Source organism: Boleophthalmus pectinirostris, unplaced genomic scaffold, assembly GCF_026225935.1.
Source record: "Boleophthalmus pectinirostris isolate CB_2022bp ecotype Guang Dong unplaced genomic scaffold, ASM2622593v1 HiC_scaffold_2826, whole genome shotgun sequence".
NCBI lineage: Eukaryota > Metazoa > Chordata > Actinopteri > Gobiiformes > Gobiidae > Boleophthalmus > Boleophthalmus pectinirostris.
The window spans coordinates 1,529,208-1,552,005 of record NW_026571291.1 but is presented as its reverse complement, the minus strand read 5'-3'; the positions used below and the strand labels follow the sequence as shown (position 1 = coordinate 1,552,005).

General features: G+C 42.8%; 3 protein-coding genes across 3 annotated transcripts; all 3 read right to left on the bottom strand.

Annotated features, from left to right (window-relative positions):
* Positions 1–263: 263 nt before the first annotated feature.
* LOC129410932 (15-hydroxyprostaglandin dehydrogenase [NAD(+)]-like) lies at positions 264–6,281 on the bottom strand. Its single transcript, XM_055160033.1, has 4 exons — positions 6,224–6,281; positions 5,952–6,028; positions 1,519–1,676; positions 264–381 (listed from the first exon to the last, which is right to left on the bottom strand). The coding sequence occupies exons 1-4, from the start codon at positions 6,279–6,281 to the stop codon at positions 264–266; spliced, it is 411 nt and encodes a 136-aa protein (XP_055016008.1).
* Positions 6,282–6,648: 367 nt separating this feature from the next.
* Positions 6,649–8,862, bottom strand: LOC129410931 (15-hydroxyprostaglandin dehydrogenase [NAD(+)]-like). The gene is made up of 4 exons (XM_055160031.1): positions 8,770–8,862; positions 7,966–8,089; positions 6,778–6,901; positions 6,649–6,661 (listed from the first exon to the last, which is right to left on the bottom strand). Exons 1-4 carry the CDS (start codon positions 8,860–8,862, stop codon positions 6,649–6,651), a joined length of 354 nt encoding a protein of 117 aa, XP_055016006.1.
* A 4,357-nt stretch (positions 8,863–13,219) lies between these two features.
* On the bottom strand, positions 13,220–22,306 carry LOC129410919 (15-hydroxyprostaglandin dehydrogenase [NAD(+)]-like). Its single transcript, XM_055160002.1, has 7 exons — positions 22,214–22,306; positions 21,419–21,542; positions 20,234–20,340; positions 19,224–19,320; positions 18,933–19,009; positions 14,476–14,634; positions 13,220–13,312 (listed from the first exon to the last, which is right to left on the bottom strand). The coding sequence occupies exons 1-6, from the start codon at positions 22,304–22,306 to the stop codon at positions 14,545–14,547; spliced, it is 588 nt and encodes a 195-aa protein (XP_055015977.1). The 3' UTR covers positions 13,220–13,312; positions 14,476–14,544.
* Positions 22,307–22,798: the final 492 nt, after the last annotated feature.

The following is a 22,798-nucleotide window of genomic DNA, read 5'->3' as shown; positions in this document are numbered from 1 at the left end:
ACATGTCACTGAAACTACAGTAAACAACATCATGGACATTTACCGCTTTGTCTGGAATGTTCCACAGTATTAAAACTTTCTATCGTCATGGAGACCAAACCAGACCAAGTTACAGGTCAGATCTGAGGTTTAGACCAGATTTGATCCAGGTTTAGACCAGGTTTAGTCCAGGTTGAGACCAGGTTTAGTCCAGGTTTAGTCCAGGTTTTAGACACAACACACACTCACATTTATAACATTTGTATATTTTATTTAAATTGTTTTTAGATTAGTACTTGAAACTGGGCGTATTTGTTTTCATGGGGCATGACTATGAGCGCCTCTCCAGTCTTCTTCTCATCCAACACCAGCTCCATCAGAGCTTCTGCAACTTTACTCGCACTGGAAAAAGACACACACAAAATAATGAACACTTAAAAAAAAAAAAAAAAAAAAAATATATATATATATATATATATATATATATATATATATATATATATATATATATATATATATATATATATATATATATAAATTTCAAGGCAATATTTTAAATGAACATGTATTTTAAGTGTGTATCGCTGTGCCAGTGTGTGTGTGTGTGTGTGTGTGTGTGTGTGTGTGTAACACGCTGACGGGTTAAAGATTCTTTTTTTTTTTTGTCCAATCAGATTTGTTGACCTGGTTTATGGTTTGTTACAGAAGAAGAGGGGTCACAACAAACGCAAACGCCGCAACAAATACAAATGTGACAAACAAAACAAACAACAGAAGTGACCATTGTAGTTCTTCTTCACTTGCCGCTTGATCGGTCTGTTGGAAAATAAAGTCCTGCGGTCACTTCTGTTGTGGCTTTTTGTTGTGTTGTGGCGTTTGTATTTGTTGTGACTCCTCTCGGCTTCTGTAGTTTGTGTTGCTCTAATCATCCACATGAAACAAAACCTGACACAAAGTTCAGTCTTTAGTAAAACTATCAACTGTTCTTCCTGGAGACCTGTAGCATGTTTTTGGGTTGATGGGGGAAACTGGAGCGCCCGGAGGAAACCCATCCAGACACGGGGAGAAACATGCAAACTCCACACAGAAAGGCCCGGGCGACCCAGGGATCGAACCCAGAACCTTCTTGCTGTGAAGCATAAGTGCGTCCCCAGTGTCTCTTTGGCGCCCCCCAGAGGAGGCAGGCGTCACTTACTGAAAACCACTGTTTTAATCAGATTAATTTTGCAGAGTCATTTGACCAACACTGATCAGTGATAAATGTGCGTGTCGTCTGAAGTGTCCCTGTTGTTTCACCGGTTTTCTATAGATTTTCTTCTTTTAGCCGTCGTCAGATACAAACTAAACCCTGAGTTGTAGACTTGTGTATTTGTTCTTTAAACTGTAGAAGCTCTTTCACATTTTGGACGTGTTTTGACTTTTGACAGGAGACGTCATTACGCCCATGGACACTCGATTTAAAAATGTGGAATGTTGTTGTTGTGACGTCGTTTGCATCATCTGTGTAGTGAGAGACGATGTTCAGATGTTTCCACTCACTCCATGATGCCCAGCTTGTTGATCAGCTCCATCATCAGGTCCCGCATGGGCGTGTACGGGCCCAATCTGTCAGGGATCTTTTCGGACAAATTTGTCTTGATGTATGCGGGACACAGAGCGTTGAAGCGCACGCCGTCCTCCGCAACGAGAGACGCCAGCTACACACAAACACAAACACAAACACTCAGCTGGGGTCGTCCACAGGTGAAGCTACAGCGCTGGGAAAAAGGTTTTACCCCCTTAGTCGTTTCTTACTTTTTACATTTTTATTTGTTAAGAGAAAAACCGACGACTGATCCAAGAGTGCGTTTACATGCACATCAGTTTCCCGGTTATGATCGGGTTTTTTGAGTATCCCGGTTTCTTCATGGTGCATGAATACGCAGTACCCTGGTTTCAGTATCCCGGTTATGGCAGTATCGTGGTTATTAGGATACTGTGGCATGTAAACGCAGTATCCCAATTACTGCAACGTAAAGTTGAGTGCGCATGTGTCCAAAAGACACTTTCCAGCCTCACCACAACAGTAGTGACATAAATAAAGTGACCACACAAGTAAAATGAGTGTAAAATAAAGAGCTGCGCTAAACCTGCACACGTACAATCTGCACTCGTCTGACCTGCACTCGGGTGATCACTGAAAAGCTAAAACATGAACTATCTCCTATAGAGGCTTTGCACCGTCACGTGACCCCTATAGCAACAGTACCTACGCCGCCATGACACCGGGCACACTATGTCACTGACTTCAGCAGCATCGGAGAAACATGGGCAGGTCTTGTTGTGTATTTGGTTATTCTAGACCAGGGGTCGGCAACCCGTGGCTCCAGAGCCACAGGTGGCTCTTTAGCACCCCCTAGTGGCTCCCTGTAGCTTTTTCAAAAATGAGTGAAAATGGAAAAGGAATGATTTTTTGGTTGTTGTTCTAATCTGGTTTCTTTAGGGGTAAAACCCTCATTCATCTCTGGTCATGGATCTGATCCATCAGCTGTGTGCAAATGCAAACACATGAAAAGTGTTTCAGCAGAACAAGTAGATGAGCTGAAGCGGGGGTGGTGTCCACCTCCACCTGAGAAGCGCTTTCCCCGAAAAAAACAACAACAAAAAAACACGTGCTCAGAACAACATATAACGAACCAAACGGGATTCACGCTTCTGTCCGGATGCTTTGCACCACCTCGGAACCAGCCGCGGTCGAGCGCGGAGGACCAGAGCAGCCCGCCCGGACCTGTGGCCCACAGCGCGCAGACGACTGCATTGCACAGTCATCTGTGCGCTGGTTCCGTGCGGGAAAAGCAAGAATGCTCTGTGGGCCATAGGCCATAGGTCCAGGCGGGCTGCTCCGGTCCTCCGCGCTCGACCGCGGCTGGTTCCGAGGTGGTGCAAAGCATCCGGACAGAAGCGCGAATCCCGTTTGGTACGTTATGTTGTTCTGAGCGTCCATCTGCGCACGTGTTTTTTGCGCTTCTCAGGTGGAGGCGCTGGACACCACCCCCACTTCAGCTCGTTTGTTTGTTCTGCTGAAACTCTTTTCATGTGTTTGCATTTGCACAGAGCTGATGGATCAGATCCATGACCAGAGATGAACGAGGGCTCGGAGTTCAGTGATTTTACCACTTCTTTATCTCCGGAGAAGCGAGCCCGCTCACTAATGCACGTTTTTCAAGGTATTTGTGAGAAGTACTTACAACTGTAATGAAATAAATGCTACAGGTTTGAGTCTAATCCAGGTGCTCCCAGAGGCTCGGTGTAGTTCTGACGGCGCTCGATGACGTATTTATCCGGGTTGATGTAAACGGAAACTTTTTTGAAAACGATGCTGTGTGCACGATGTTATTTTGGAAAACGGAGGGAGAGAAATATTCGTTTCTCAAAGTACCCGTGTACGTGTAAACGGGGCCTAAATGACAAAGGAATAAACACTAACCACCTGATTTCAGTGGCTACAGACGGAGCACCGAGTATGAGAGGGTCGCAAAAGGGGTTTGTGTATCATGATGCTCATTTTGTATTTGTAGCCGACTTAGTCATTTTAATAGTCGGCTTATAGAGCTAATATACTGACAGCCTATGTTGCCTTCATATTAGGCTTATATAAGGCTTTTCATTTTTTGCGGCTCCAGGCAGGTATGGTTTTAGTTTTTTTTGGGCCAGTATGGCTCTTTGAACATTTTGGGTTGCCGACCCCTGTTCTAGACGCTCTTAACGGGATAAAATGAATCGTTTCTTCACTGTTCCTCTGGAAATTACTCATCAGGAGTTCAAAGAAGGGAATTATCGGAAAAAAGACGGGTATTATGGCTAGAGAACATAAACCACGAAGAGATTTCCTATGGTACCATCAAGACACACTCATGTCACTTTCATCAAGGTATTTGCTATTTAAATTGTTTCATATCTTATTTAATGAGAGAAGCACATTTACTGAACTAAAATGTAAAAAGAAAACATTTGCAGTGTGAGTGGCAGTAGAAACTGTATCTTCCAGCACATATAAACATGTCACTCGTCATAGGAACCATGTTTTCTTTATTGTCTTGTTTATCCACAACTTGTCTTCTAGAATTAATCACTTTTTGTGAGTGGATCTTTCTAACGTTCGCAAGGATCTTTTCATGGCCGATTCTTTCGAGGTTCGGCTCACAGACTCTTCGACTCGTGCGACATGTTGATCACAGGAGCCCAGTGTTGGTTCGTTGAATCGTAAACAAGTGCGGGTTTTCTTGGATAAATTAATGACATTTTAGTTCAGTAAATGTGCTTCTTTCATTAAATAAACTATGAAACAATTTAAAAAGCAAATACCTTGATGAAACTTCAGGTGTCTTGATGGTCTCTTTGCGGTTTATGTTCTCTAGCCATAATCCGCATCTTTTTTTTTTGATAATTCCCTTGTTTGAGCTCCTGATGAGTAATTTCCAGAGGAACAGTGAAGAAACAAAGAAACAAATAATTTTATTCCTTTCAGAGCATCTAGAACATCCAAATATACAACAAAACCTGCCCATGTTTCTCCGATGCTGCTGAAGTCAATGGCATAGCGTGCCCGGTGTCATTGCAGCGTAGGTACTAAACTTTGAACACGTTTTTAACCAACTCCCTCACTCTTTCACAAGTAGATTTCCCAATTTTACAGTTACAACTTTTGGATTTTTGTGAATAAAACTAGGGCCCAACCAATATATCGGTTGGGCACTTGGAAACATATCGTCGATCGGCCTAAATCTTGCCGATATTTCACGTGTGCATGTTATACATCGTTATAAATCTTAGACTCTCTACATTATGTTAATTTAATCCAATTTACATACAGATAAATATCCTAATATGTGGCTCCTCATCAGTATTTATCTGCGGAGTCATTTGTCTGTGTGTGTCCGTACCTGCCCCTGAACACACCAAAGAGTCACGTCACTCAAGTGTGTTTGTTTACACTCACAGACACAGATCCAAACACTGAGATTATTTTCTTTTTACGGACAGTCGGTTTGAGTCTGGATTAAAAGGACACTTACTAGTTCAGACTTGTGATCTGAGAGGAGCCTGTGTGAGCGCTGAGTGTAGGAAATGTGTCGATTTTGAAGCTAGTTTTAGTTATAGAAAGAATAATGAATCTATAATGCTCTGTAAAGCATCTTTGTGACATATGTCTGTGCTATATAAATAAAAGACTTACTTATTTCTCATTGATTTGCGATTAGCTGCTGTAGCTCTCACACATAAACAGACTGTTTTCTATTGATCTATTGTAAAGTGAATATATTGGCCGTATATATGTTACTGGACAAGCATTGATATGTAAATGAGCTGTGAATAGAGGTGTGAATGATTGACATTTACACATATGTGTATGTATATGTAATTAAATTAAAGACTAATAGCAGTAGTTAGAGTAGTTTGGAGTAAAAAAAGTAAACTAATAGCAGTAGTTTACTTTCTTTACTCGTAGCTAGAATGATGTGATGCAAAAACTGCCATGAGGCCGACCTACTGTCTGTAAATATGATGTAAAGACATAATTACATAAATGTCGCCTAAATAAACACAATTTAAAATCCACAAGAGCCAAACCTAAGTTTTTTTTAACAATTCAAGATTTATAGTGAATTTTTACATCACTAAATATATCGACTTTTATATCGGCTCCTCCAACTCCCATTTTATTGGTATTATATCGGCCGCAACAAAATCCGTATCGGTCGGGCCCTAAATAAAACTATTAAAAGTAAATTCTGCTGTGCATAGTTCATAGATAATTAACATAATGATCCCAGAATCAGTATCGAGTATCGAGTCTTTTCCTTAGTACTGAAATTGAGTTTTAGTTTGGTGACAACACGAACTGCAGCTCATGGTTTTTAATGACATTTGGAGAGGGTTTTGACTCTTTGCTCTGGGGATGTTTTTCAGTCGGTTCAGTGTAATTCACTCACTCCCATTGCTCTGGTGAAGCCCACAACTCCAAATTTGGTGGCTGAGTACACGGGACTGTAGGGTATCGCCTCAAGACCTGTGAGAAAAACACAGAATATTTAAGAGGACGTGTTTTACTTCTGACACATTTACACACATTTACATCACTACTTTACCTTCCATTGTTTTGAAAATGCTGTGTGCGTGTGTGTGCCGTGTGTGTGTGTGTGTGTGTGTGTAACATAAATCTACAGTGTGCTGAGTGCTGGAGCAGTGCATTGTGGGACAGGACCTGCTATAGATGCAGTGTTAATGATGACCCCTCCATGACCTTTGCGCAGTTTGCTCATGTGCTCACAGACCTGAAACACAGTCACACAGTCTGAAACACAGTCACACAGTCTGAAACACAGTCACACAGTCTGAAACACAGTCACACAGTCTGAAACACAGTCACACAGTCTGTCACACAGTCTGAAACACAGTCACACAGTCTCAGTCACACAGTCTGAAACACAGTCACACAGTGAGTCTACAGTCACACAGTCTGAAACACAGTCACACAGTCACACAGTTCACACAGTCTGAACAAACACAGTCACACAGAGTCTGAAACACAGTCACACAGTCTGAAACACACACAGTACACAGTCACACAGTCTGAGTCACACAGTCTGTCACACAGTCTGAAACACAGTCACACAGTCTGAAACACAGTCACACAGTGAGTCTGACAACACAGTCACACAGTCACACAGTCTGAAACACAGTCACACAGTCTGAAACACAGTCACACAGTGTGAAACACAGTGTCACACAGTCTGAAACACAGTCACACATTCAAACCCGACTCTTGTCCTCACCAGGTTGATGGACACCGTCTTCTCCCACTGAGTCTCGTCAAAAACTCCAGCGTTGTTACAAACAATGTCCAGTTTTCCAAAAGTCTCCACGATTTTCTGAAAAGCAGCTGGAAAAACAACAAAGACTTAGGGCCCTAATACAACAAATCTGCCAGCAGGGGCCGCTGGAGTCTGGAGTGGAACAGTATCATGTACATGGTGAGGACATCCAAACCAATCTGTGACCCCTGTGGCATTTCACATCACTGCCAGTGAGGGGGTCTGCTGTCAGTCAAGCAGCAAAGAGCAGTGTGGGACATTAGGAAAAAAATAAAATAAAATGCATGGGCATAAAAAAATGCTCCGTCCCCCACGACGTACGTCTACACCAGTAGAGGCGTCAGGATTATAGGATTTTGGATGGTCCGTCACAGAAGTGGTTGGACTTGTGGAGGTGCGCCCCTCTCACGTGCACGCCCCTGTGGGTCCATGCACACTCATGTCAATCATAGTTTTCTCTGTGTTCCTCCGTCGTTCTTTTGTCTCCCATTACGGAGCAGACCAGTGGCTTTCTTGTGCACTCCCCATCCCACATCAGACCCCCTGATCTCCTCTCCCCCCTGGTCACACCTGCTCCCACCTGTGCTCTCCTGACAGTCCTCTCCCGCCCGTCCCGTGTCTCTCACCTGAGGTGCAGGTTTCCACTGCAGGTACCGGACATGGATTAAAGCATTAACATGGGGGGGGGGGGATCACACGACTTGCACTCGTAGAAGGAGGTGCCATGACATAGACAGGGTAAGAAAACACTTCAGCATAGTGCTGTATCCGGACAGCACACGGACATGTGAGTGTTATGGATTTATCATATTTGAAAATAAAATAAGGATTTTTTTGCCTTGAATATTTTACATGAGGTTTTTGAGTGGAAATTCAGGCTCGGCAAACCTCTGGTGTTGGAGTGTGAGTGCTCCTGTCTGCTCCTCTGGCTCTGCTCCTGTCTGCTCCTGCCTGCTCCTGTCTGCTCCTGTCTCTGCTCCTGCTCCTGCCTGCTCCTGTCTGCTCCTGCCTGCTCCTGTCTGCTCCTGTCTGCTCCTGTCTGCTCCTGTCTGCTCCTGTCTGCTCCTGCCTGCTCCTGTCTGCTCCTGTCTGCTCCTGTCTGCTCTTAGATGATGATGATGTTTAGTTTTACCTTTCAGTTGTTCTTCAGACTGAACGTCACATTCAATAAATAAAGTTTTGTCTTTTCCAAACTTTTCCTCCAGATTTTCCACTAAACTCGTCCCGGCTGCTGCGCTCACGTCCAACAGCGCCACCTGCAGACACAAGCAGAGCACTGTCATTATCAACACACGCCACCATCAGCTTGAACACACGACACACAGCAGATTCTGTGTCTGAGCAGTTTGAGGAGAGGAACAGTCCTCTGGACAAAAGTGTCCTCAGCAGGAGCCAGGTGAACAACAACATGCAGGTCTCTTCTAAACTTCACTCTCACTCTGCTCTGGGGTTGGTAATGAAATGGTCCATTGCCTCAAAGTATTCTCTAGAACAGGGAGTCAAACTCAAATTCACAGAGGCCAAACTTAAAACTAGGACTAAGTCGTGGGCCAAATTAAATATTTATTGAAAAAGTTCAGCAACATCTGCATGTTTTCTCATCTGAAGAAAGTCTGGAAATGATTTACTTTCCTATCCTGGTCTGACCGTGTACCCTTGTTTCACCTTCAACAGTGCTGAAACATAACCAAGTAAAAGTAGTAAAAGTCTGTACTTTACTTTTAAATGAGTACTTTTTTGGTTTTACTTGATAGTAAATATTTTATATGATACTTTCACTTGAGTATTTTTTGCTTCAGTATCTTTACTTAAGTAACAGACTTGAGTAGATTTTCCACCAACTAACCCCACACACACACACACACACACACACACACACACACACACACACACACACACACACACACACACACACACACACACACACAGGTTTTACCTTGGCCCCGTTGGTGAGCAGCTCCTCCACCATGGCTCGTCCGATGCCCATGGCTCCTCCGGTCACCAGTGCCACTTTCCCGCTCAGTGCCATGTCTGATACACAGACACATGCACTGAACTGGTCTTTATACAGAAGAGATCTGAGGGAGGAGCCTGGTCCCTGCAGCACACAGAGCTCCACCAGGACACAGCCCAGCGCACACTCAAGTCAAAGTGTCACATGAGAAAATCTACTGGAGCAAATGTATTACAAGTATCTGTTTGAAATTTACTTAAGAGTAAAAGATCAAAGTATTTCAAGCAGATTTTGAGATCTAATAAAGCTTTAAATTGACTGATTTTGATACAGATTTGTGCTGAATTTTGTTCAACAGAAACAACTGAATTGGTTTTGTTTTTCCTAAGTTTGTTTTTATTATTTTGAAACCTACAAAAACATTGTCGACCCAAAGGACAAAACACCGAGCCACAAAGCAGTGAGCTCTACTCCATCCAGTGTAGTGAAGACTGAAGTGAGCGTCACACTGGAGAAACAAAACAAAACAAAAAACAACACAGACGAGAGAGCAACACAGGACCTCAGTCTGCTGTTCACCTCACTGTTCACCTCCACCTAAAAGGACCTCAGTCTGCTGTTCACCTCCACCTAAAAGGACCTCACCTCCACCTAAAAGGATCTAATCTGCTGTACATCTCCACCAAAAAGGACCTCAATCTGTGGTACATCTCCACCTAAAAGCCTTGGGTCTCTCCAGTGACAGGACAGTGAGGTACAGATCTGAGCCACAGAAAAGAATTGGTTTGGGAGGGGACTTAAAGAAGCTATTTTTGTTAAGAAAGACAATTCTGTTCTAAACAGAAATAGAGGTCTCAGACACCATCTATCTCCTGTTTACAACTCCATCCTCAAACCTAAAATAAAACAAACAAGAGAACAACAGGTGTATCCAGGTCAGGTCCAGAGGTGTGGAAGCTCCATTATGACCTTGAATGATTCTGCTGATAAGACCCACACTCAGTGCAGATGAATAGGTCGAGCTAACAAACAGAAACTGTAAACAGTGTGTGTTAGTTTCAGAGTAGTTTCAGTGTAGTTAGCTCCTCCCTGCAGACAGATATTAGGAAGTGTCCACCAACGTCTGACCAGAACTGAAGAAGCAGCTTGGATGATCTGAGAAACGTATTCGACCAAATAAACTTTTGACCAGGTTTAATCGAGGTTTAGTTCTGGTTTGGACCAGGTTTAGTCCAGGTTTAGTCTAGGGTTAGACCAGGTTTAGTCCAGGTTGAGTCCAGGTTTACTGTAGGATTAGCCCAGATTTAGTCCAAATTTAGACCAGGTTAAATCCAGGTTTAGTCCACGTTTAGTCCAAGTTTAGATCAGGTTTAATCCAGGTTTAGTCCAGGTTTAGTCCCAACTCCCCGTTAGAAAGAATCTGGATGATTTCAGTGACGCGCCGACTCGACTGGACTAAAGGTAAAGGAGCGGTTAAAGGTGCTTTGCCGTCACATTGTGAACTTTTAACTGGAAAACTTGAAATACACTTTGGACTTTAAAAGGTGCAGTGTGTAACTTTTCTACATGGAGATGTTTTTGCTTTGTTTGGAATGTTTCACAATATGGCATTATTTATTATCATTATTATTATTATTATTATTCTATCTTCATGGAGGTTTTAGTCCAGGTTTAGTCCAGGTTTAGATCAGGTTTAGACAAGGTTTAGATCAGATCTAGNACCCGGTTAAATCCAGGTTTAGTCCACGTTTAGTCCAAGTTTAGATCAGGTTTAATCCAGGTTTAGTCCACATTTAGTCCACGTTTAGACCATGTTTAGTCCAGGTTTAGACCAGGTTTAGTCCAGGTTTAGACCAGGTTAAATCCAGGTTTAGTCCACGTTTAGTCCAAGTTTAGATCAGGTTTAATCCAGGTTTAGTCCAGGTTTAGTCCACATTTAGTCCACGTTTAGACCATGTTTAGTCCAGGTTTAGACCAGGTTTAGTCCAGGTTTAGACCAGGTTAAATCCAAGTTTAGTCCACGTTTAGTCCAAGTTTAGATCAGGTTTAATCTAGGTTTAGTCCAGGTTTAGTCCACATTTAGTCCACGTTTAGACCACGTTTAGTCCAGGTTTAGACCAGGTTTAGTCCAGGTTTAGACCAAGTTTAGTCCAGGTTTAGTCCAGGACTTCAAGAGCTGCTTGTACAAAACATCTGCACAGGGGCAAGTCATTTTTTTCCTCAAATACATAAAAAAATCTGATCCAGACTCTTTAATTCTCGCTATATTCACATTTCTAAATCTTAATCTTTGGGAGTTCTGCCGTTCAAAACTCCAGGAATGAAAAATATGAGGCAGTTTGTGCCGAACGTTCACGTTTCCATCCTGTTCCGTCATGACCTCGGACGTATTTGCTGACGGGAGTTTATTAAAGGTTTATAATTGTGTTTTGATGATGAGTTTGGTTCAGATCTGTGGAGTCAGTGGCTTTGACAATTTCAGGAGCGAACGTAAAAAAAAACTCAACTCCCCCTTAGAAAGAAGGTTTAGACCTGGTTTAGACCTGGTTTAGACCTGGTTTAGTCTTGGTTTAGACCTGGTTTAGACCTGGTTTAGACTGGTTTAGTCTTGGTTTAGACCTGGTTTAGACTTGGTTTAGACTGGTTTAGACCTGGTTTAGTCTTGGTTTTACCTGGTTTTGACTTGGTTTAGACTTTTAGACCTGGTTTAGTCTTGGTTTAGACCTGGTTTAGTCTTGGTTTAGACCTGGTTTAGACTTGGTTTAGACCTGGTTTAGACTGGTTTAGTCTGGTTTAGACCTGGTTTAGAGTCTTGGTTTAGACCTGGTTTAGACCTGGTTTAGTCTTGGTTTAGACCTGGTTTAGACCTGGTTTAGTCTTGGTTTAGACCTGGTTTAGACCTGGTTAGTCTTGGTTAGACCTGGTTTAGACCTGGTTTAGTCTTGTTTAGACCTGTTTAGTTTTGTCTTGGTTTAGACCTGGTTTAGACCTGGTTTAGTCTTGTTTAGACCTGGTTTAGACTTGGTTTAGACTGGTTTAGACCTGGTTTAGTCTTTTAGACTTTTTGACCTGTTTACTTGTTTAGACCTGGTTTAGACCTGGTTTAGTCTTGGTTTAGACCTGGTTTAGACCTGGTTTAGACTTGGTTTAGACCTGGTTTAGATATTTTAGACCTGGTTTAGTCTTGGTTTAGACCTGGTTTAGACCTGGTTTAGTCTTGGTTTAGACCTGGTTTAGACCTGGTTTAGTCTTGGTTTAGACCTGGTTTAGACCTGTTTTAGTCTTGGTTTAGACCTGGTTTAGACCTGGTTTAGTCTTGGTTTAGACCTGGTTTAGACCTTGTTTAGACTTGGTTTTGACCTGGTTTTGACTTGGTTTAGACCTGGTTTAGACTTGGTTTTGACCTGGTTTTGACCTGGTTTAGTCGTTTTAATCTAGGTTCAGATCAGGTTACACCAGATCTAGGCTGGGTTTCAGTCAAGGTTTAATCCAGGTCTAGTCCAGGTTTAGACCAGGTTTAATCTAGGTTTAGTTCATGTTCAGTACAAGTTTAGACCAGGTTTAATCTTGGGTTAGACCAGGTTTAGTCCAGGTTTAGTCCAGGTTGAGACCAGGTATAGTCCAGGTTCAATCCAGGTCTAGTCCTGGTTTAATCCAAGTTTAGCCCAGGTTTAGTCCACATTTAATCTAGATTTAGACCAGATTTGATCCAAGATTAATTAAGGTGTAGACCAGGTTGAGTCCAGGTTTATTCCAGGTTTAGTCCACATACATATCGCACCTTTAACTTGAAAACGACCTCTTCATGACATCACGAGGTGGAACAGTGTATTTTGATCTTTGTAGATATAAACAAATAATAATAAAGTTTTACTCAAACATGAATGAATCAAACACAAGTTCAGGTTTGTTTGTGACGAGGAAACAACATTAAAACATCATTTAAATCTCACAAGAGTCAGTTTTGTGCAGTTTTGGACCATTAATAATTTGATTTCTTTACTGAATTTTGTAAATAAAAATTAAAAAAGAATTGTTGGTGTAAAACGTTGCCCAGACTTTTCATTCATGTTTTTATGGTGAGACAGACGTGTGGTTTGTAGGTCAGTGGCGCCCCCTGGTGCTCAGTAATGGAACAGTCCAAACATGTCACTGAAACTACAGTAAACAACATCATGGACATTTACCGCTTTGTCTGGAATGTTCCACAGTATTAAAGCTTTCTATCGTCATGGAGACCAAACCAGACCAAGTTACAGGTCAGATCTGAGGTTTAGACCAGATTTGGTCCAGGTTTAGACCAGGTTTAGTCCAGGTTGAGACCAGGTTTAGTCCAGGTTTAGTCCAGGTTTTAGACACAACACACACTCACATTTATAACATTTGTATATTTTATTTAAATTGTTTTTAGATTAGTACTTGAAACTGGGCGTATTTGTTTTCATGGGGCATGACTATGAGCGCCTCTCCAGTCTTCTTCTCATCCAACACCAGCTCCATCAGAGCTTCTGCAACTTTACTCGCACTGGAAAAAGACACACACAAAATAATGAACACTTAAAAAAAAAAAAAAAATATATATATATATATATATATATATATATATATATATATATATATATATATATATATATATATATATATATATATAAATTTCAAGGCAATATTTTAAATGAACATGTATTTTAAGTGTGTATCGCTGTGCCAGTGTGTGTGTGTGTGTGTGTGTGTGTGTGTGTGTGTGTGTGTGTGTAACACGCTGACGGGTTAAAGATTCTTTTTTTTTTTTGTCCAATCAGATTTGTTGACCTGGTTTATGGTTTGTTACAGAAGAAGAGGGGTCACAACAAACGCAAACGCCGCAACAAATACAAATGTGACAAACAAAACAAACAACAAGAAAAGCCACAACAGAAGTGACCATTGTAGTTCTTCTTCTTCACTTGCCGCTTGATCGGTCTGTTGGAAAATAAAGTCCTGCGGTCACTTCTGTTTGTTTCTTTTTGTTGTGTTGTGGCGTTTGTATTTGTTGTGACTCCTCTCGGCTTCCGTAGTTTGTGTTGCTCTAATCATCCACATGAAACAAAACCTGACACAAAGTTCAGTCTTTAGTAAAACTATCAACTGTTCTTCCTGGAGACCTGTAGCATGTTTTTGGGTTGATGGGGGAAACTGGAGCGCCCGGAGGAAACCCATCCAGACACGGGGAGAAACATGCAAACTCCACACAGAAAGGCCCGGGCGACCCAGGGATCGAACCCAGAACCTTCTTGCTGTGAAGCATAAGTGCGTCCCCAGTGTCTCTTTGGCGCCCCCCAGTGAGCCCAGGCAGGCGTCACTTACTGAAAACCTCTGTTTTAATCAGATTAATTTTGCAGAGTCATTTGACCAACACTGATCAGTGATAAATGTGCGTGTCGTCTGAAGTGTCCCTGTTGTTTCACCGGTTTTCTATAGATTTTCTTCTTTTAGCCGTCGTCAGATACAAACTAAACCCTGAGTTGTAGACTTGTGTATTTGTTCTTTAAACTGTAGAAGCTCTCTTCACATTTTGGACGTGTTTTGACTTTTGACAGGAGACGTCATTACGCCCATGGACACTCGATTTAAAAATGTGGAATGTTGTTGTTGTGACGTCGTTTGCATCATCTGTGTAGTGAGAGACGATGTTCAGATGTTTCCACTCACTCCATGATGCCCAGCTTGTTGATCAGCTCCATCATCAGGTCCCGCATGGGCGTGTACGGGCCCAATCTGTCAGGGATCTTTTTCGGACAAATTTGTCTTGATGTATGCGGGACACAGAGCGTTGAAGCGCACGCCGTCCTCCGCAACGAGAGACGCCAGCTACACACAAACACAAACACAAACACTCAGCTGGTGTCGTCCACAGGTGAAGCTACAGCGCTGGGAAAAAGGATTTACCCCCTTCAACGATTCTTACTTTTTAAATTTAAATTTGTTAAGAGAAAAACACTCTCCAAACCGACGACTGATCCAAGAGTGCGTTTACATGCACATCAGTTTCCCGGTTATGATCAGGTTTTTTGAGTATCCCGGTTTCTTCATGGTGCATGAATACGCAGTACCCTGGTTTCAGTATCCCGGTTATGGCAGTATCGTGGTTATTAGGATACTGTGGCATGTAAACGCAGTATCCCAATTACTGCAACGTAAAGTTGAGTGCGCATGTGTCCAAAAGACACTTTCCAGCCTCACCACAACAGTAGTGACATAAATAAAGTGACCACACAAGTAAAATGAGTGTAAAATAAAGAGCTGCGCTAAACCTGCACACGTACAATCTGCACTCGTCTGACCTGCACTCGGGTGATCGCTGAAAAGCTAAAACATGAACTATCTCCTATAGAGGCTTTGCACCGTCACGTGACCCTATAGCAACGGTACCTACGCCGCCATGACACCGGGCACACTATGTCACTGACTTCAGCAGCATCGGAGAAACATGGGCAGGTTTTGTTGTGTATTTGGTTGTTCTAGACCAGGGGTCGGCAACCCGTGGCTCCAGAGCCACAGGTGGCTCTTTAGCACCCCCTAGTGGCTCCCTGTAGCTTTTTCAAAAATGAGTGAAAATGGAAAAGGAATGATTTTTTGGTTGTTGTTCTAATCTGGTTTCTTTAGGGGTAAAACCCTCATTCATCTCTGGTCATGGATCTGATCCATCAGCTGTGTGCAAATGCAAACACATGAAAAGTGTTTCAGCAGAACAAGTAGATGAGCTGAAGCGGGGGTGGTGTCCACCTCCACCTGAGAAGCGCTTTCCCCGAAAAAAACAACAACAAAAAAACACGTGCTCAGAACAACATATAACGAACCAAACGGGATTCACGCTTCTGTCCGGATGCTTTGCACCACCTCGGAACCAGCCGCGGTCGAGCGCGGAGGACCAGAGCAGCCCGCCCGGACCTGTGGCCCACAGCGCACAGACGACTGCATTGCACAGTCATCTGTGCGCTGGTTCCGTGCGGGAAAAGCAAGAATGCTCTGTGGGCCACAGGTCCAGGCGGGCTGCTCCGGTCCTCCGCGCTCGACCGCGGCTGGTTCCGAGGTGGTGCAAAGTATCCGGACAGAAGCGCGAATCCCGTTTGGTACGTTATGTTGTTCTGAGCGTCCATCTGCGCACGTGTTTTTTGCGCTTCTCAGGTGGAGGCGCTGGACACCACCCCCACTTCAGCTCGTTTGTTTGTTCTGCTGAAACTCTTTTCATGTGTTTGCATTTGCACACAGCTGATGGATCAGATCCATGACCAGAGATGAACGAGGGCTCGGAGTTCAGTGATTTTACCACTTCTTTATCTCCGGAGAAGCGAGCCTGTTCACTAATGCACGTTTTTCAAGGTATTTGTGAAAAGTACTTACAACTGTAATGAAATAAATGCTACAGGTTTGAGTCTAATCCAGGTGCTCCCAGAGGCTCGGTGTAGTTCTGACGGCGCTCGATGACGTATTTATCCGGGTTGATGTAAACGGAAACTTTTTTGAAAACGATTCTGTGTGCACGATGTTATTTTGGAAAACGGAGGGAGAGAAATATTCGTTTCTCAAAGTACCCGTGTACGTGTAAACGGGGCCTAAATGACAAAGGAATAAACACTAACCACCTGATTTCAGTGGCTACAGACGGAGCACCGAGTATGAGAGGGTCGCAAAAGGGGTTTGTGTATCATGATGCTCATTTTGTATTTGTAGCCGACTTAGTCATTTTAATAGTCGGCTTATAGAGCTAATATACTGACAGCCTATGTTGCCTTCATATTAGGCTTATATAAGGCTTTTCATTTTTTGCGGCTCCAGGCAGGTATGGTTTTTGTTTTTTTTGGGCCAATATGGCTCTTTGAACATTTTGGGTTGCCGACCCCTGTTCTAGACGCTCTTAACGGGATAAAACTAATCGTTTCTTCACTGTTCCTCTGGAAATTACTCATCAGGAGTTCAAAGAAGGGAATTATCGAAAAGACGGGTATTATGTATGGCTAGAGAACATAAACCACGAAGAGATTTCCTATGGTATCCATCAAGACACACTCATGTCACTTTCATCAAGGTATTTGCTATTTAAATTGTTTCATATCTTATTTAATGAGAGAAGCACATTTACTGAACTAAAATGTAAAAAGAAAACATTTGCAGTGTGAGTGGCAGTAGAAACTGTATCTTCCAGCGCACATATAAACATGTCACCCGTCATAGGAACCATGTTTTCTTTATTGTCTTGTTTATCCACAACTTTGTCTTCTAGAATTAATCACTTTTTGTGAGTGGATCTTTCTAACGTTCGCAAGGATCTTTTCATGGCCGATTCTTTCGAGGTTCGGCTCACAGACTCTTCGACTCGTGCGACATGTTGATCACAGGAGCCCAGTGTGGGTTCGTTGAATCGTAAACAAGTGCGGGTTTTCCTTGGATAAATTAATGACATTTTAGTTCAGTAAATGTGCTTCTTTCATTAAATAAACTATGAAACAATTTAAATAGCAAATACCTTGATGAAAGTGACGTGAGTGTGTCTTGATGGACCATTGGAAATCTCTTTGCGGTTTATGTTCTCTAGCCATAATCCGCATCTTTTTTTTTTGATAATTCCCTTGTTTGAGCTCCTGATGAGTAATTTCCAGAGGAACAGTGAAGAAACAAAGAAACAAATCATTTTATTCCTTTCAGAGCATCTAGAACATCCAAATATACAACAAAACCTGCCCATGTTTCTCCGATGCTGCTGAAGTCAATGGCATAGCGTGCCCGGTGTCATGGCAGCGTAGGTACCAAACTTTGAACACGTTTTTAACCAACTCCCTCACTCTTTCACAAGTAGATTTCCCAATTTTACAGTTACAACTTTTGGATTTTTGTGAATAAAACTAGGGCCCAACCAATATATTGGTTGGGCACTTGGAAACATATCGTCGATCGGCCTAAATCTTGCCGATATTTCACGTGTGCATGTTATACATCGTTATAAATCTTAGACTCTCTACATTATGTTAATTTAATCCAATTTACATACAGATAAATATCCTAATATGTGGCTCCTCATCAGTATTTATCTGCGGAGTCATTTGTCTGTGTGTGTCCGTACCGCCCCTGAACACACCAAAGAGTCACGTCACTCAAGTGTGTTTGTTTACACTCACAGACACAGATCCAAACACTGAGATTATTTTCTTTTTACGGACAGTCGGTTTGAGTCTGGATTAAAAGGACACTTACTAGTTCAGACTTGTGATCTGAGAGGAGCCTGTGTGAGCGCTGAGTGTAGGAAATGTGTCGATTTTGAAGCTAGTTTTAGTTATAGAAAGAATAATGAATCTATAATGCTCTGTAAAGCATCTTTGTGACATATGTCTGTGCTATATAAATAAAAGACTTACTTATTTCTCATTGATTTGCGATTAGCTGCTGTAGCTCTCACACATAAACAGACTGATTTCTATTGATCTATTGTAAAGTGAATATATTGGCCGTATATATGTTACTGGACAAGCATTGATATGTAAATGAGCTGTGAATAGAGGTGTGAATGATTGACATTTACACATATGTGTATGTATATGTAATTAAATTAAAGACTAATAGCAGTAGTTAGAGTAGTTTGGAGTAAAAAAAGTAAACTAATAGCAGTAGTTTACTTTCTTTACTCGTAGCTAGAATGATGTGATGCAAAAACTGCCATGAGGCCGACCTACTGTCTTTAAATATGACGTAAAGACATAATGACATAAATGTCGCCTAAATAAACCCAATTTAAAATCCACAAGAGCCAAACCTAAGTTTTTTTAACAATTCAAGATTTATAGTGAATTTTTACATCACTAAATATATCGACTTTTATATCGGCTCCTCCAACTCCCATTTTATCGGTATCATATCGGCTGCAACAAAATCCGTATCGGTCGGGCCCTAAATAAAACTATTAAAAGTAAATTCTGCTGTGCATAGTTCATAGATAATTAACATAATGATCCCAGAATCAGTATCGAGTATCGAGTCTTTTCCTTAGTACTGAAATTGAGTTTTAGTTTGGTGACAACACGAACTGCAGCTCATGGTTTTTAATGACATTTGGAGAGGGTTTTGACTCTTTGCTCTGGGGATGTTTTTCAGTCGGTTCAGTGTAATTCACTCACTCCCATTGCTCTGGTGAAGCCCACAACTCCAAATTTGGTGGCTGAGTACACGGGACTGTAGGGTATCGCCTCAAGACCTGTGAGAAAAACACAGAATATTTAAGAGGACGTGTTTTACTTCTGACACATTTACACACATTTACATCACTACTTTACCTTCCATTGTTTTGAAAATGCTGCTTGTGTGCGTGTGTGTGTGTGTGTGTGTGTGTGTGTGTGCGTGTGTGTGTGTGTGTGTAACATAAATCCACAGTGTGCTGAGTGCTGGAGCAGTGCATTGTGGGACAGGACCTGCTATAGATGCAGTGTTAATGATGACCCCTCCATGACCTTTGCGCAGTTTGCTCATGTGCTCCAGACCGAGGTACGACACTCGAATCATCCCCATCTGAAACACAGTCACACAGTCTGAAACACAGTCACACAGTCTGAAACACAGTCACACAGTGAGTCTGAAACACAGTCACACAGTGAGTCTGAAACACAGTCACACAGTGAGTCTGAAACACAGTCTGAAACACAGTCACACAGTCTGAAACACAGTCACACAGTGAGTCTGAAACACAGTCACACAGTCTGAAACACAGTCACACAGTCTGAAACACAGTCACACAGTCTGAAACACAGTCACACAGTCTGAAACACAGTCACACAGTCTGAAACACAGTCACACAGTGAGTCTGAAACACAGTCACAGTGAGTCTGAAACACGTCAGTGAGTCTGAAACACAGTCACACAGTCTGAAACACAGTCACACAGTCTGAAACACAGTCACACAGTGAGTCTGAAACACAGTCACACAGTGAGTCTGAAACACAGTCACACAGTCTGAAACACAGTCACACAGTGAGTCTGAAACACAGTCACACAGTGAGTCTGAAACACAGTCACACAGTCTGAAACACAGTCACACAGTCTGAAACACAGTCACACAGTCTGAAACACAGTCACACAGTCTGAAACACAGTCACACAGTCTGAAACACAGTCACACAGTCTGAAACACAGTCACACAGTGAGTCTGAAACACAGTCACACAGTCTGAAACACAGTCACACAGTCTGAAACACAGTCACACAGTGAGTCTGAAACACAGTCACACAGTGAGTCTGAAACACAGTCACACAGTCTGAAACACAGTCACACAGTCTGAAACACAGTCACACAGTGAGTCTGAAACACAGTCACACAGTCTGAAACACAGTCACACTGTGAGTGTGAAACACAGTCACACAGTCTGAAACACAGTCACACTGTGAGTGTGAAACACAGTCACATTCAAACCCGACTCTTGTCCTCACCAGGTTGATGGACACCGTCTTCTCCCACTGAGTCTCGTCAAAAACTCCAGCGTTGTTACAAACAATGTCCAGTTTTCCAAAAGTCTCCACGATTTTCTGAAAAGCAGCTGGAAAAACAACAAAGACTTAGGGCCCTAATACAACAAATCTGCCAGCAGGGGCCGCTGGAGTCTGTCAGCAGGGGCCGCTGGAGTCTGCCAGCAGGGGCCGCTGGAGGCCGGAGTGGAACAGTATCATGTACATGTTGAGGACATCCAAACCAATCTGTGACCCCTGTGGCATTTCACATCACTGCCAGTGAGGGGGTCTGCTGTCAATCAAGCAGCAAAGAGCAGTGTGGGACATTAGGAAAAAAAAAAAAAAATGCATGGGCATAAAAAAAAAAAAAAAACGATCCGGGCCCCACGACGTACGTCTACACCAGTAGAGGCGTCAGGATTATAGGATTTTGGATGGTCCGTCACAGAAGTGGTTGGACTTGTGGAGGTGCGCCCCTCTCACGTGCACGCCCCTGTGGGTCCATGCACACTCATGTCAATCATAGTTTTCTCTGTGTTCCTCCGTCGTTCTTTTGTCTCCCATTACGGAGCAGACCAGTGGCTTTCTTGTGCACTCCCCATCCCACATCAGACCCCCTGATCTCCTCTCCCCCCTGGTCACACCTGCTCCCACCTGTCCTCTCCCGCCCGTCCCGTGTCTCTCACCTGAGGTGCAGGTTTCCACTGCAGGTACCGGACATGGATAAAGCATTAACATGGGGGGGGGGGGGGAATCACACGACTTGCACTCGTAGAAGGAGGTGCCATGACATAGACAGGGTAAGAAAACACTTCAGCATAGTGCTGTATCCGGACAGCACACGGACATGTGAGTGTTATGGATTTATCATATTTGAAAATAAAATAAGGATTTTTTTGCCTTGAATATTTTATATGAGGTTTTTGAGTGGAAATTCAGGCTCGGCAAACCTCTGGTGTTGGAGTGTGAGTGGCTCCTCTGGCTCTGCTCCTGCCTGCTCCTGTCTGCTCCTGTCTGCTCCTGTCTGCTCCTGTCTGCTCCTGTCTGCTGCTCCTGCTCCTGTCTGCTCCTGTCTGCTGCTGCTGCTGCTCTGTCTGCTCCTGCCTGCTCCTGTCTGCTCCTGTCTGCTCCTGTCTGCTCTTAGATGATGATGATGTTTAGTTTTACCTTTCAGTTGTTCTTCAGACTGAACGTCACATTCAATAAATAAAGTTTTGTCTTTTCCAAACTTTTCCTCCAGATTTTCCACTAAACTCGTCCCGGCTGCTGCGCTCACGTCCAACAGCGCCACCTGCAGACACAAGCAGAGCACTGTCATTATCAACACACGCCACCATCAGCTTGAACACACGACACACAGCAGATTCTGTGTCTGAGCAGTTTGAGGAGAGGAACAGTCCTCTGGACAAAAGTGTCCTCAGCAGGAGCCAGGTGAACAACAACATGCAGGTCTCTTCTAAACTTCACTCTCACTCTGCTCTGGGGTTGGTAATGAAATGGTCCATTGCCTCAAAGTATTCTCTAGAACAGGGAGTCAAACTCAAATTCACAGAGGCCAAACTTAAAACTAGGACTAAGTCGTGGGCCAAATTAAATATTTATTGAAAAAGTTCAGCAACATCTGCATGTTTTCTCATCTGAAGAAAGTCTGGAAATGATTTACTTTCCTATCCTGGTCTGACCGTGTACCCTTGTTTCACCTTCGTCAGTGCTGAAACATAACCAAGTAAAAGTAGTAAAAGTCTGTACTTTACTTTTAAATGAGTACTTTTTTGCTTTTACTTGATAGTAAATATTTTATATGATACTTTCACTTAAGTATTTTTTGCTTCAGTATCTTTACTCAAGTAACAGACTTGAGTAGATTTTCCACCAACTAACCCCAACACACACACACACACACACACACACACACACACACACACACACACACACACACACACACACACACACAGGTTTTACCTTGGCCCCGTTGGTGAGCAGCTCCTCCACCATGGCTCGTCCGATGCCCATGGCTCCTCCGGTCACCAGTGCCACTTTCCCGCTCAGTGCCATGTCTGATACACAGACACATGCACTGAACTGGTCTTTATACAGAAGAGATCTGAGGGAGGAGCCTGGTCCCTGCAGCACACAGAGCTCCACCAGGACACAGCCCAGCGCACACTCAAGTCAAAGTGTCACATGAGAAAATCTACTGGAGCAAATGTATTACAAGTATCTGTTTGAAATTTACTTAAGAGTAAAAGATCAAAGTATTTCAAGCAGATTTTGAGATCTAATAAAGCTTTAAATTGACTGATTTTGATACAGATTTGTGCTGAATTTTGTTCAACAGAAACAACTGAATTGGTTTGTTTTTCCTAAGTTTGTTTTTATTATTTTGAAACCTTACAAAAACATTGTCGACCCAAAGGACAAAACACCGAGCCACAAAGCAGTGAGCTCTACTCCATCCAGTGTAGTGAAGACTGAAGTGAGCGTCACACTGGAGAAACAAAACAAAACAAAAACAACACAGACGAGAGAGCAACACAGGACCTCAGT

What these genes read in the sequence shown, in the direction of transcription:
- LOC129410919 (XM_055160002.1), bottom strand. Translation starts at nt 22,306, where the DNA reads ATGGCACTGAGCGGGAAAGTGGCACTGGTGACCGGAGGAGCCATGGGC. An exon ending in GTCTGAAGAACAACTGAAAG is followed by an intron (nt 20,341 to 21,418) that starts GTAAAACTAAAC and finishes TTGTTTTTCCAG; the next exon opens with CTGCTTTTCAGAAAATCGTG. An exon ending in TAACACTGCATCTATAGCAG is followed by an intron (nt 19,010 to 19,223) that starts GTCCTGTCCCAC and finishes TTTTTCTCACAG; the next exon opens with GTCTTGAGGCGATACCCTAC.
- LOC129410931 (XM_055160031.1), bottom strand. Translation starts at nt 8,862, where the DNA reads ATGGCACTGAGCGGGAAAGTGGCACTGGTGACCGGAGGAGCCATGGGC. An exon ending in TGCTCACCAACGGGGCCAAG is followed by an intron (nt 8,090 to 8,769) that starts GTAAAACCTGTG and finishes TTGTGTCTGCAG; the next exon opens with GTGGCGCTGTTGGACGTGAG. An exon ending in GTCTGAAGAACAACTGAAAG is followed by an intron (nt 6,902 to 7,965) that starts GTAAAACTAAAC and finishes TTGTTTTTCCAG; the next exon opens with CTGCTTTTCAGAAAATCGTG.
- LOC129410932 (XM_055160033.1), bottom strand. Translation starts at nt 6,281, where the DNA reads ATGAGCAAACTGCGCAAAGGTCATGGAGGGGTCATCATTAACACTGCA. An exon ending in GCTTCACCAGAGCAATGGGA is followed by an intron (nt 1,677 to 5,951) that starts GTGAGTGAATTA and finishes GTTTGTGTGTAG; the next exon opens with CTGGCGTCTCTCGTTGCGGA. An exon ending in AACAAGCTGGGCATCATGGA is followed by an intron (nt 382 to 1,518) that starts GTGAGTGGAAAC and finishes GTCTTTTTCCAG; the next exon opens with TGCGAGTAAAGTTGCAGAAG.